Source organism: Propithecus coquereli, unplaced genomic scaffold, assembly GCF_000956105.1.
Source record: "Propithecus coquereli isolate 6110/MARCELLA unplaced genomic scaffold, Pcoq_1.0 Scaffold196, whole genome shotgun sequence".
NCBI classification, from domain to species: domain Eukaryota; kingdom Metazoa; phylum Chordata; class Mammalia; order Primates; family Indriidae; genus Propithecus; species Propithecus coquereli.
Window position 1 is genome coordinate 2,811,350 of NW_012144522.1, and position 10,848 is coordinate 2,822,197.

Here is a 10,848-nt window from a genome sequence, read left to right on the forward strand (position 1 = left end):
GTCAAGCACCACGGCCTGTGCTTCCGCCTCCGAAGACCTCTTGGATCCGTCTCTGCCGCCACGGCTGCCTGAGCCCCGGCATCTCTTATTTCAGTGACTAACAGCCACCAGCCGTCTCCCCACTTCCTCTCATCATTTTCTGATTTTCTCCACCAAGAATCCGGAATGACCTTGTGAAAACTCAAGTGGGGTCCAGTCCCCTCTTTCCCCTTCCCTGTCGTCCGAAGCGTCCAGGCCCAGCCCCTGGACACGGCCTGCTGGCCCTGCACGGTTGTGTCAGCCTCTGTGGCTGCTGTCACAAGGCGCCACAAGCTGAGTGGCTTAAAACAAGGCAGATCAATTCTCTTACAGTCTGGAGGCCAGAAGTCCAAAATCGTCTCACTGGGTTAAAATCAAGGTGTCAGCCGGGCAGCGTTCCCACGGGAGGCTCTGGGGACAATCCGTGTCTCTGCCTTTTCCAGCGTCCGGAGGCCGCCTGCATTCCCCTCAAGGCCCCTTCCTCCATATGCAAAGCCAGCAGCGTAGCGTCTTCCAGGCGCTCCGTGACTCTGACACTAACTCTCACCTCCTTTTTGCACTTATAAGGCCCCTGTGTTTACACTTAGGGCTCACCCAGATAATTCAGCATCATCTTCCCATCTCAAAATCCTTAACTGATCACACTGTCAAAGTCCCTTTTGCCATGAAAGGCCACATTCACAGGTTCCAGGGATATGGACGTGGATGTCTCTGGGGGGCCGTTAGTGTGCCTATCACAACAGTCCAGCCCCTGCCAGCCTCTCCAGCCTTATGTGGCACACCGCTCCCTACTCCTTCCCACCTCAGGGCCTTTGCACACGCTCTTGCCATTCCTGGAACACTTTTCCCTTGAACTGCACCTAGTCAGGGCCAGTTCATCTTTCAGGTCTTACCTCAAGTGCAATTTCCCCAGAGAGGCCTTCCCAGCAGCCTCCAGCATCAGACTATGTCAGGCCCCCCTCATCCTGTCTCACAGCTCCCCAACTCTTCGGGAGATGATCAGGTGGTACAGCAGGGGGCTTGAGTGCTTGGGTCCTGGAGCCAGACTGCCCAGGTCCACACCCCAGACCCACTGCTGACTAGCCATGTGACCTTGGGCCAGGTGCTTCCACTTGGACCCTCAGTGTCCTCTTCTGCACAAGGGGATAATGGCAGCTTCTCCGTCCTTGGGCTGTGGCCAAGATTACTGAGTTAGGACACCTGTGGTTGCTTAGAGCAGGGCCCTGCATGGTGCTCCTCCAGTGCCTGGTGGCCAATAAGGTTATCCCTGTTTGCTGTCAGGAAGATTGTGGTGGGCAAGGACATGGCCCTTCAAGGCCATCCAGGTCCTAATCCCTGAAGGCCGAGAAGGTTCCCCTACTTGGAAACAGGGCCTTTGCAGACGTGATGAAGTTCAGGATGTTCAGATGGGATTATCCCAGTTCATCTGGGCGGGCCCTAACTGTGATCACAAGGATCCTGTAAGAAACAGGCAGGGGAAATACACACACCCCCCCGCGGAGAAGGCCACTTGAAGACAGCTGGAGATGCTGGCCTTGAAGGTGAAGCGATGCGGGCAGCCGCCGGGAGCTGGAGGAGGCAAGAAACATTCCCCCCGCCACCACCCCGGGGCCTCCGGAGGGAGCGCCGCCCTGCAGACACCTTGGTCTCAGCCCAGCGGAACTGATTTTGGACTTCGGACCTCGGGACTGTGAGACAGTTGCGGCGGTTTGTCGCAGTGGCCACAGGAAACTAACGGGAGGGGATTAGTTGTTGGCGCTGCACCCTCTCCACCCCGGGAGCCTCTCCCGGGAGCCTCTCCCAGGAGCCGCGCGGGGCCAGGCGCGGGGCAGGGGCTCAGTGGCCACGAACGCGTGGGGCAAGGAAAGGCGGGGCTCGCGTGCCCGGCCCGGGGCCTGCTTAGCAGAGAGGCCGTCCATGCCAGTGTTTTCCAGATTAGGTCGTGACCACGTGTGAGTCACGAAATCCGTGCAGAGAGCTGGCGTTTAAACAAAAAATGAAGAATAGAAAACACGGGGGTGCGGTGTGTGTAGCAGGGCAGGTGTCGTTCCTGAACCTTCCGCTGCAGTAGTATTTATATGTGTCTGTGAGCGTGTGTTATGTATTCATAACACACTTGGGGCTGTCATAAAACGCGCCTCTCACCGTGGGTTACATCGAACGAAAGTTTGAGAAACACTTTCAGGCGGGAGGAGCAGCAGCGGAGCGGGGTGATCATGTCAGATGTCCCTGGCGCCCAGGAATGTCTGCGTGAGGGAATGAGAGAGGGAGACCTGTCCCTGGACGAGGCGCTGCCCCTTTGCAGGCCACCATGGTCCCCACCCAGCCTGTGACAGGCTGGGCACTGAGGCCCCCGCCTCTTGTCTGCCCCTCCCCCGCTGGCAGATCCGCGTGAAGCCGGACAGGACGGGTGTGGTCACGGACGGCGTGAAGCACTCCATGAACCCCTTCTGCGAGATCGCCGTGGAGGAGGCCGTGCGGCTCAAGGAGAAGAAGCTGGTGAAGGAGGTCATCGCCGTCAGCTGCGGCCCGGCCCAGTGCCAGGTGCTCGGGGTCCCGGGAGCGGAGCTGGACTCCGGGTCTGAGGGAGGAGGGGCGGGGGGCCTGGGCCCCTGGGTCTCTCTGGGGCCAGGGCCAAGTCAAGCCCCTCTGTCCCTGGCAGGAGACCATCCGCACTGCCCTGGCCATGGGTGCAGACCGAGGCATCCACGTGGAGGTGCCAGCCCCAGAGGCGGAACGCTTGGGTCCCCTGCAGGTGGCCCGGGTCCTGGCCAAGCTGGCAGAGAAGGAGAAGGTGGACCTGGTGCTGCTGGGCAAGCAGGTGGGTGTGGCCGCCCCTCCCTGTGCCGCCACCCCCTCCCCGCTCAGGAGGGGCCGGGCCCCGGCACTCGGACAGCCCAGGCTGGGCGGAGTGGACTTCGCCGTCACTCCGGCAGGGTCCCGGGTGTCAGAAGGATCCCTTGAGGTCCTCTTGGAGCCCAGGAGGCTGTGGTGATGGTCCTGGGCCAAGCGAGGAGGCAGGAGAGGCACGAAGTGACAGGAGGGACAGGGCTAGCCTCGCAGAGCGAGGCGGAGGCGGAGGTAAGGGCGGTGCCTGGGTCTGGCTTAGTGACACAGAGGGGGGAAACGCGGGCAGAACAGGATTCGAGGACGATCCCATGGCAACGCGGGGAGCGTGGAGAGTCCAGGTGACATCACGCGGGTTTAGGAGACAGGCCTGGGCTTGAAACAGACTGGAGGCTGTCAGAGGACACTGGGAGCCATGGGAGGTCTGCGAGCAGGAGAGGAACGGCGTCCGCGCCGGTGCAGAAAGGCCCCCTCGGGGGCTGTGAGGAATGGGCTGGAGGCAAGGAGTTTGGGAAGGAGGCTGGGGCAGGGTAGGGAACTCTACCGACCACGCTGGCGCTGCCCACTGCGCCAGGCATGCGTGTGTGTGTGTGTGTGTGTGTGTGTGTGTGTGTGCGCGCGCGCGTGTGTGTGTGCGCGCGCGCGCGTGTGGCTCCCTCAGGAGACCCAGGGATGCCACCCCTACCCGCGCAGCCTCCTCAGCTCGTCCTGTGGCCTCACCCGGGATGGGGCAGGGCAGGGACATCAGGAAAGCCAGAGGCTCCCTTCTCAGGAGTGAGAAGAGGCAGGGAACTGGGGCCAGAGGCTGGGAAGGAGGTTCCGAGAGCGCAGAGACAACAGGCTCAGGAGGCTCAGGGCCAGAGCTGGGCCCGGCAGGGAGAGGCGAGTCCAGGGCCCAGGTCAGCTCTGGGAAGAAGAGGGCTAATGGGTGTCCCCCCCAGCCCCTCAAAAGTCAGACCGTAGAAAACAGAGAGAGGGGCCGGGCGCAGTGGCTCACGCCTGTAATCCTAGCTCTCAGGGAGGCCGAGGCGGGCGGATTGTTTGAGCTCAGGAGTTCGAAACCAGCCTGAGCAAGAGCGAGACCCCGTCTCTACTAAAATAGAAAGAAATTAATCGGACAACTAAAAATATATAGAAAAAATTAGCCGGGCATGGTGGCGCATGCCTGTAGTCCCAGCTACTCGGGAGGCTGAGGCAGGAGGATCGCTTGAGCCCAGGAGTTTGAGGTTGCTGTGAGCTAGGATGACGCCATGGCACTCTAGCCGGGGCAACACAGTGAGAGTCTGTCTCAAAAAAAAAGAAGAAGAAAGAAAACACAGAGAGGGTACCAATGTCAGGAGAGTCAGAGTACAAATTGGTAAACTGAGGCAGAAGGGCCTAACCAGAGGACAGAGCAAGAAGACAGGGCTTGGGTGGGGCTCTGGCGGCCCAGGTCTGACACGAGCTCCCCAGGACCCAGATGCTGGCAGTGTGGCCTATGGAGGCCCCTGCATTCGCCGGTGGGTCTCAGACTCTGACGTCCCACCTGTCCTGGTTGTCAGGGACAGTTCCTAGAGCCAAGGCCTCCCCGGCTGAGAATCGCCAGGATGCTCTTCGTTCCAGGCAGCACAGTCACAGTTGGCCTGAGCCCAACAGCAAATTTATTAGCGCATGTAAATCAGATGCTTCAGGCACAGCTTGATCCAGGATCCCATGTGAGCTCTAGGCTCTGCTCTAGTTCGGCTTCTCTCTGCACATCCGGGCTCAGACCCCACCAGCCTAGTGACCCCAGCAGAAAGAAAAGAGCCTCTTTCCCGACGGTGCCAGCAAAGCCCCCCGCGCTGACTCTTCATTGGCCCAGTTTGAGTCACGTGCCCATCCCTGAACCAGTCACTGGGCTCGGGGGACAGAATGTTCTCATTGGCCCAGATACTGCATCCAGCTCCCCATGGTGGCCGGCACAGGGCCTGGCTCACGGGAGTATTTATACAGGGACAAAGATTTGGCAACGGGGCTGCCAGGTAGCCCCACATGCCCCTGGACACAGTGACTGCTTATCTCTGAGCCCAAGTGAGGGGATTATTCTAGACCAGTGGTCAGCGAACCGTGGCCCGCAGCTACCGCCGATACTGAGAGTCAGGTTTACTGGAATGCCACCGCACGTGGTCCTTACGCATTGTCGGGCTGCCCATGTGCTATGACGGCAGAACTGAGTGGCTGCGACGGAGAACAGACGACCGGTAAAGCCCAACACGCCGACTCCGTGACCTGCTGCGGAGAAAATTTGCCAGCGCCTGCTGTAGACAGAGGCCCACGCGGGCCATGAGCATCTCCGTCGATCTCGTGCAGCCTTTCCTCTCTCCCCACGCAGGCCATCGACGATGACTGTAACCAGACAGGGCAGATGACAGCCGGATTTCTGGACTGGCCACAGGTGAGGTTGGAGCGGGGCGCGTGCGCCGCGGGCCGGGCCTCATGCCTCAGGTGTCACGCGTGGCCTTTGCCTTGCTGTTCCAGCCTCCTGGAACGCTGTTCCTTCGTGTCACCCGATGGCCTCATTCCCCTCCTTCAGGTGTCTGCCCAGATACCACCTCCTCAAAGGGGCCTTCCTTGCCCGCCCCATATGAAATACTCGTGCCCACCCCTCCACACCGGGTCCCCCAGTCCCTGTCTGCGCCAGCCCAAGAGAAAGGCAAGCCACATAGGGAATTTTAAATTTCCCACAGCCATGTGAAAAAGTAAAAAGAAACAGACAAAATGCCTTTCAATAATATTTTATTTAACCCCATTATATCTAAAATAATACCATGTTAACATGTAATCAGCATAAAAAGCACTGAGATACTGGTGCTCCGTGAGTAACGATGGGGTTATGTCCAATAAACCCGCGGTAATTTGGAAATACGCACAAGTTGAAAATGCATTTCCAACACCCAACCTACCGAACACCATAGCTTGGCCCACCTAAAACAAGCTCAGGATGCTTACGTTAGCCTATAGTTGGACACAGTCATCTAGCGCGAAGCCCACTTTATGACGAAGTGCCGAGTGTCTCATGTGGTTTACTGAAGGCCGTGCCGCGGTGACAGACAGACGGGCTGTGGGAGCACCTGCCACGGTTCTCCTGAACCTGCATCGCTTTGGCGCCGTCGCGGGCCAAAAAGTCTCAAGTCGAATCATCCTAAGTTGGGGACCATTTGCATTTCACATTCTTTTTCTTTTCATGCTAAGTCTTCAAACTCCAGTGTGTATCTTATCTTTACAGCACATCACAATTCGGATGCTAAATTTTCATCAGAAATCCTTAAGGTAGATTCCTAAAGTTCACAGTCGAAACAGTGGTTTCACATACGCAGATTGTTCCAAACAGACTTGGAAGTTTTCCAATAACTGCATCGAGTATCGCTGTTTTTCTCAACAGCGTTACTGAGCTACTCTTGAGCTATATAAAATAAACTGGGCATATCTGAAGCGTACACTTCGATAAGCTTTGACACACAGGTAGACCCACGAAACCATCACCATAGTCATGAAAATGCATCTCGAATATCGATATTTCAAATGAAATAAAATTTAGAATTCCACTCCTCAGCTGCGCTGGCCATACTTCAAGCGCTCGGCAGCCACATGCGGCCAGCGGCTACCGGCTTGGACGGCACGTTCTAGACCATTATCCTGCTTTGTCTTCTAAGCACTTATCACTGTCTGCCCAGCCTCCCTAGAGCTGCCCCATCTTGCTCTGACGTCATTGTGTCTTGTCTTCTTCGTATCCTTCTTAACCGACATGATCGCATTTGTCTGCGTGTTTCCTCGGTTACTGGTTGCCTTGCCTGGCACATCTGTGCCCACCCGGGCTGTTGCCTGGGCACGTTCATGGTGTATGCCCAGAGCCGGGCTCACGGGCACTTGGAGGAGGCTGCGAGTGATGTGATGTTCACACTAGGACGTGAAAAGATTTGTCCAACAAATAGGTGATGGAGACAGCAGGTGGCTTAGACAAAGAGGAGTGTAGACCGTGCCAGTTCCTGGGGGAGGAAACGTCGATTCGTTTCCTGACTGGGGCAAAGCGTCTGTGGCGGGAGGGTGGGGTCCCAGAAGGCAGTTTAAAGTCCCGTTGTCGGCCCAGTGGAGGGGCCTCACGGGGAGTTCTCGGGGAGCCAGACTGCCAGCTTTCGGATGTGCCAGCTGTGGGTGGCAGGGGGCATGTGACTCAGCCTTTCTCTGCCTCGATTTTCCTCATCTGTAAAGTAGACATAACAGCCTCTACCTCGCAGAGTTCTTACGAGGACTTGACGATTTAAAACGCGCAAATTGCTTAGAACAGGGCCCAGCACTCAGTCGGTACGCGCTGTTGTTAAGGTAGGGAGGCCTGCCTGGCAGAGTCAGGCCATCAGGACATAGTGCTTGGCTCCCGGGGAAGGTAACGACACCCTCCCCCAGAGCCGCGAGTTCTCTTTCTGTGGCTGCCGGTTTGGGATCTTGCGGGCCGCTCCACCGTGTGCCGTCTCATTCCCTCGCTCATCTGCGTCTACTCAGCGGTAACACAGAGCACTGCCCTGGCCCGACCCGAATTAACCTCACCACCCTCCTCTACGCTGTCCCCCCCCAGGGAACATTCGCCTCCCAGGTGACGCTGGAGGGGGACAAGGTGAAAGTGGAGCGGGAGGTGGACGGGGGCCTGGAGACCGTGCGCCTGAAGCTGCCTGCCGTGGTGACCGCCGATCTGAGGCTCAACGAGCCCCGCTACGCCACGCTGCCCAACATCATGGTGAGCCCCTGCAGGCGGGTCACTGAGGGCCTGGGCTGGGTGAGCGCGTTGCAGACTCTACGCCTCGTCCCTGCTGGTCGGATAGGAGGAGGGAGGGTTCGCCTGGTCGTTGTGGCCGGCAGGGAGGTTCCTGGGTCATCTCTGCCAACGGCGAGCGTTCACGGGGGCTGTTTAGCTAACAGGGAGGGCTTGCTGGTTGTCTCAGCCAATGGAAAGGCTCCCCTGGGCAACAGAAAGGGTTCCCCTTGTCATTCCAGCCAATGGGAAAAGTTTATTGGGTAACCTTGGCCAAATAAAGAGGATTTATTTGGTTATCTTGAATCATTAAGGAGGGTTCCTGGTTAATCTACACAATAACAGAAAGTTGTTGTGTAGACCATCTTGGCTAACTAGGAAGGAAGGGTTCATGGGGTCTCTTGGCTAACAGGGAGAGTTCACTGATCATCATGGCCAGTAGGATGGGTTCACTGGGTCCTCTTGTCTTCTCAGCCATTAGGGAGGGTCCAGTGGGTTATCTCAGCCAAAAGGGGGAGGTTCAATGGGTCATCTCAACCAATAGGGAGGGTCCATTGGGTCATTACTGCCAAAAGGATGGGTTTGCCAGTCCACTGCAGCCAATAAAGGGCTTCCTAAGGTGGTTAAATAAAGGAGGACTGCTGCAATAGTCGGGTCTCCCAGGGCATCCTAGCCACAGGAATTGTCCACACCAGGTGTGGCCTATGAGAGGTCGCGCGTGTCCTGGCCGGCAGATAGGTCCGGAAGGGCTCAGCCAATGGGAGTGGCTCTGCAGCAAAGGGACCATGGGAAGGAGGCTGCGGGAGGGTGGACAGCGGCTTCTGCAGCCCAGTGATCCGTGGCTTCCCATGTGCAGAAAGCCAAAAAGAAGAAGATCGAAGTGATCAAGGCTGGGGACCTGGGCGTGGACCTGACCTCCAAGCTCTCCGTGCTCAGCGTGGAGGACCCGCCCCAGCGCACGGCCGGCACCAAGGTGGAGACCACCGAGGACCTGGTGGCCAAGCTGAGGGAGATTGGGCGGATCTGAGCCCTCCCTGAAACTCAGCAATAAAACCGACTCTCGATATCCGTCTCTGTTAACTCATTCCCTGGAGACCCATTCTTTGATTCACTCAGCAAACATTTAGTTAAGTGTTACGTGTGCCAGACCCTGTGCTGGGTGATGCCAGGGACCCAGCCGAGCCACATCCAGGCCCTGCCCTTGAGAAGCCTCTGCATTGAAGGGGAGCACGGACGCGGGCGCAGGCAGCCGCAGTGCAGGGTGACGTGCGCTAGATGTGGAGACGCACTGGCCCTCGGGAACCCAGCTGGGACACCTGGCCTTGCCTGCGGGGTCAGAGACCTCCCAGCAAGATGACATCCAAGGTGAGTGTTGAAAGACAGATATCGAGGAGGCGGGTGAGAAGAGGCTTTTATCCGCGGAGCATTCGCAGAGGCCTCCCAGGTGCCAGGCCCCTGCGGACACTTGGGACACAGAGGGAACAAGGCCGGAAACTCTGGTTCTGGTCGGAGAGACAGACGAGCAATCAAAACCTAGCGCAGAGATGAAGGGCCCGGGCCGAGGTCAGGTTTATTCATTTCCAACCCTCACTCTCACCGTCAGCCGCTCCGAGATCGTGGGCGAGTTACTTCCTGTCTCTGAGCTTTCAGTTTCCTCCTCTGGCAGATCGAATAGAAACAGGACAGCGTAGTGGACAGGGCGTGGGTTCAAACCCCAGCTTGACCAGTTCCTGGCTCTGGGAGGATCTCAGGCAGGTTACTACTCCCTGAGCCGTGGTTTCATTCAGATGGAATTAGTAATAATGCCTTTATTCTGGTTGTCTGTTCTGCCATAACAAACCACCCCAAAACTTGGTGATTTAAAACAATCGTTCATTTTGCTCACAAGTCTGAAATTTGGACAGGGCTCGGCAGGGCCCACTTGTCTCTCCTCCACGCAGCATCAGCTGGGGTGGCTCAAATGAGGCCAGAGGATTGACTTCCAAGTGGGCTCATGTGGCTGGCAAGCTGGCTGGGACCGGGGGCCATGATTCCGCTCCGTGGGGCTGCTTGAGGTCCCTCGCAGCATGGCGGCTGGGTTCCACGAGGGAGTGCTCTAACACACAGGCAGTGGGGTGCGCCAGCTGGGTGCAGACACGGGCACATCCAATGGAGTCACTGTCACTGCACCCACTTGTTCTAGTCGGATCCTGGGGTGCGGGCGGGGGAGACATAGACCCCACTTCTTAACAGGAGGAGGGCCGAATTTGCAACCATCTTTAAGCTACAAAAACTACCCCAGGGAGTTCTGAAAAGTTAATTTATGCAGCATCCCTGGAACCATACCTGATATATAAAAAATACTCAATATATATTATTACCATTATTATTGTATTACCAGCATGGCGAGAACTGTGCTGGGGTAAGCTCCAGGGACTGGGAGCCGAGCAGAGGCCCTAAGCCCAGCATGGGGGCTATCGGAAGGAGTGAGCAGTCTGACCAGCTTGGGCCCAAGTCCAGCTTCCCCTTCTGGCTGTGCAACTTCCTGTGGGCCCCTTGGCCTCTCTGAGCCATAGTCCCCTGGTCTGTAAAGTGAAGCTAATGACACTTGGCTCATAGCGCATTCAGCCCGACAATCCATGGGGAGCATTCAGCATGGTTCCTGGCTCAACATGAGTAGTAATTATGGTTCTTAATAAGACCTGAAGGACAAGCTGCGGTTAGCCTGGTCGGAGGGGGTGGAGAGTGAGCGAGAGCATTCCAGGTAGAGGACTGGGAGGTGGGAGTCGGAACCAGCAGGGTAAGAACGGCTGGATGGGCTGGATGTTCGCAAGGTAGCGCTGGGGTGGGAAGGAGTGGGCGCGCTCGCTGGGGAGCCTGGATGCTCCAGAGGGCGCTGGGGGCAGGGAGGGCTGGGGCAGCTCTGGGTGCGGAAAGACCCTCAGGGGGACTGAAGGAGGCTGGAGGGGGAGGGCGAGGTGGCAGGGAGAGAGGACGGGGCCTGGACAGGGGGACCAAGCGGAGGGGGTGGGGTAGAGAGGGGCAGAGGGCAGGAGGGGTAGGATTCAGACTGACAGCAGGGAGGGGCGGGGGTGGGGGGGGAGGGCCAGGTGAGAACCCAGGGGGAGGGCTGGCTTAGGGAAAAGATTCTGAATTAAGTGGGACGCAGGGTGTGTGAGGGCCTGGGGGATGCAGAAATGTAGCTGTGGGTCTCAGGAGAGATGATGACCGGGCAGGAGATA

The 10,848-nt window shown here is 57.7% G+C and overlaps 2 protein-coding genes across 2 annotated transcripts in view; both read left to right on the plus strand.

Moving 5' to 3' along the window:
- LOC105809572 (electron transfer flavoprotein subunit beta) overlaps positions 1-8,695 on the plus strand; it is a 17,267-nt gene extending 8,572 nt beyond the window's left edge. The window contains exons 2-6 of the mRNA XM_012643414.1: positions 2,404-2,562; positions 2,681-2,839; positions 5,216-5,278; positions 7,454-7,612; positions 8,484-8,695. Of these exons, the coding sequence (XP_012498868.1) occupies positions 2,404-2,562; positions 2,681-2,839; positions 5,216-5,278; positions 7,454-7,612; positions 8,484-8,654 (711 nt within the window). The 3' untranslated portion in view covers positions 8,655-8,695. The remainder of the gene's footprint in view (positions 1-2,403; positions 2,563-2,680; positions 2,840-5,215; positions 5,279-7,453; positions 7,613-8,483) is intronic.
- A 1,313-nt stretch (positions 8,696-10,008) lies between these two features.
- LOC105809526 (electron transfer flavoprotein subunit beta-like) overlaps positions 10,009-10,848 on the plus strand; it is a 4,001-nt gene continuing 3,161 nt past the window's right edge. The window contains exon 1 of the mRNA XM_012643349.1: positions 10,009-10,028. Within this exon, the coding sequence (XP_012498803.1) occupies positions 10,009-10,028 (20 nt within the window). The remainder of the gene's footprint in view (positions 10,029-10,848) is intronic.